The 2,147-nt window shown below is 41.6% G+C and overlaps 1 protein-coding gene across 1 annotated transcript; it reads left to right on the plus strand.

Moving 5' to 3' along the window:
- Positions 1-74: 74 nt before the first annotated feature.
- Positions 75-1,755, plus strand: LOC119429393 (melatonin receptor type 1C-like; the record flags this gene model as incomplete). Its single annotated transcript, XM_037697030.1, has 2 exons — positions 75-129; positions 874-1,755. Coding segments are annotated over 2 exons (937 nt in total), but the record flags the coding sequence as incomplete, so codon positions are not given.
- Between the last annotated feature and the right edge of the window lie 392 nt (positions 1,756-2,147).

The raw sequence follows: 2,147 nt of genomic DNA on the forward strand, positions 1-2,147 counted from the left end.
ATATATATATATATAAAAGCCCTTCCCTGTTCAGTGTTTATACAGTTAGTCACGTATGGCGAAGACCTAATTAGTATTGACAGCAGCGGTATTTTTTTGTCTTTGCAGAGAAGTAAAGATTTAAGACAAAGCATTTCATTGAGGACAACAAGTATAACGTTACTAACGCTGATATATTTTACCTTGGCATTAGACTTATTGCTCTGGATAAGGTTTTACAGAGCAATAGAATATGCTAGGTTATTTAATTGTTAGCTTGCTAACTTGAGAGGCACGTGGCTAATGACAAGTGGGTTGGAGGATTGAAAAGAATTTATCATTGTTGATTTAAAAAAAAAAAAATGTATTTTTACCAACCAGTTACAATAAATTTACCATGCTCTGTTCAGCAAAATATGCTAGAGAGTATTGCTCCCTGCTTGGGCTGTGCTGAAAGTGAAAGTGCATGGCCATGGCATGAAAAGTAGTCTGCATGCGCCCTCTGCTGGATACATTGTACAATTACGCCATTTGCAAGTAGACACTGTTCGTTCCCAGCATTTTAGGGGTGAAAATTAGAAGTGTTCATGTCAACGCCTAATGGGACAAATATCACAAACACCTAAATGACCCTAAACACCTATATTGGCCTAAAATATTGGCCCTACCAATATATCTGTCCGACTCTATTAATGACACTTTGGTTTACTGACTGATATAGTTAGTGTAATAAACACACAACTCTGCAGCAATAGTTACAAATAGTATGATGATCCAGGAGAAATGGAGTACCATATGATACAGTTCAATCTTTATTCTACTGAGTTAAACCAAATAGGTGGGCATGAAAAAAATAAGCGCATCTTCAAACCATCTGTTTCCTCTTTTGTTCCTTCAGGCAACATCTTCGTGGTGAGCTTGTCTGTAGCCGACCTGGTGGTGGCACTGTACCCGTACCCTTTGGTCCTGACAGCAATCTTCCACAGTGACTGGACCATGGGAGACCTGCACTGTCAGGCCAGTGGCTTCATCATGGGCCTCAGCGTCATAGGCTCTATATTCAACATCACAGCCATTGCCATCAACCGCTACTGTTACATCTGCCACAGCCTCCACTACGACCGCCTGTACAGCCTGAGGAACACCTGCTGCTACCTGGGCCTCACTTGGTTGCTCACAGCCATCGCCACAGTGCCCAACTTCTTTGTTGGTTCTCTACAGTACGACCCTCGCATCTACTCCTGTACCTTCGCCCAGACGGTCAGCTCGTACTACACCATATCAGTGGTGGTTATTCACTTCCTGATTCCACTGCTGGTCGTATCCTATTGCTACATGAGGATATGGGTACTTGTGATTCAAGTGAAACATCGAGTCAAACCTGATCAAAGGACTAGGCTGAAACCTAGTGATGTAAGGAACTTCCTGACAATGTTTATGGTGTTTGTGTTGTTTGCTGTGTGCTGGGCTCCACTGAACCTCATAGGCCTGGCTGTAGCTATAAACCCTGTGAAAGTTGCACCAAATATACCAGAGTGGCTCTTTGTCACAAGCTATTTCATGGCATACTTCAATAGCTGCCTCAATGCCATCATATACGGACTGCTAAACCAAAACTTTCGGAAGGAGTACAAGACAATCCTTCTGGCTCTGTGCATCCCACGTTTGCTGCTCATGGAAACTTCCAGGTGTGTCACAGAGGGACTGAAGAGTAAGCCTTCGCCAGCTGTAACGAACAACAACGTAGCAGAGTTAAATGTACAAACTTGTGTGTAACTGAGCAAGTGGATGTGCCATGATTTACCCAGTGCCTTTTCAGAATGTGCTTCATTTTCCTGTTAAAGTGATACTTTCATCTGTCAACCAAATTTACACTTGTGGTTTATGAAGATGCTAGTCCCAATATTGCACTGTTTGCTTCACGTCGGATCTCAGATTTGGTAATGACATCACACTCAACTTAATTGTGTTCCAGTTGCACTGATGTAAAAACTTGCAGCATTTACTAATTGTGCTCAGTAACCATGCTAACTATTGTTAGCATTATCAGCCACTGATAATGTATTCCTTTGCCTTTTATGCATTTGAACATTGCAACTTAAAGTAGTGCAATCCTGTCTCTGCAATTCATTTAATGAGAAACAAACTGACAGAAATAAAAATAATAA

Source organism: Nematolebias whitei, unplaced genomic scaffold, assembly GCF_014905685.2.
Source record: "Nematolebias whitei isolate Nwh7 unplaced genomic scaffold, NemWhi1 Nwh_scaf_876, whole genome shotgun sequence".
NCBI lineage: Eukaryota > Metazoa > Chordata > Actinopteri > Cyprinodontiformes > Rivulidae > Nematolebias > Nematolebias whitei.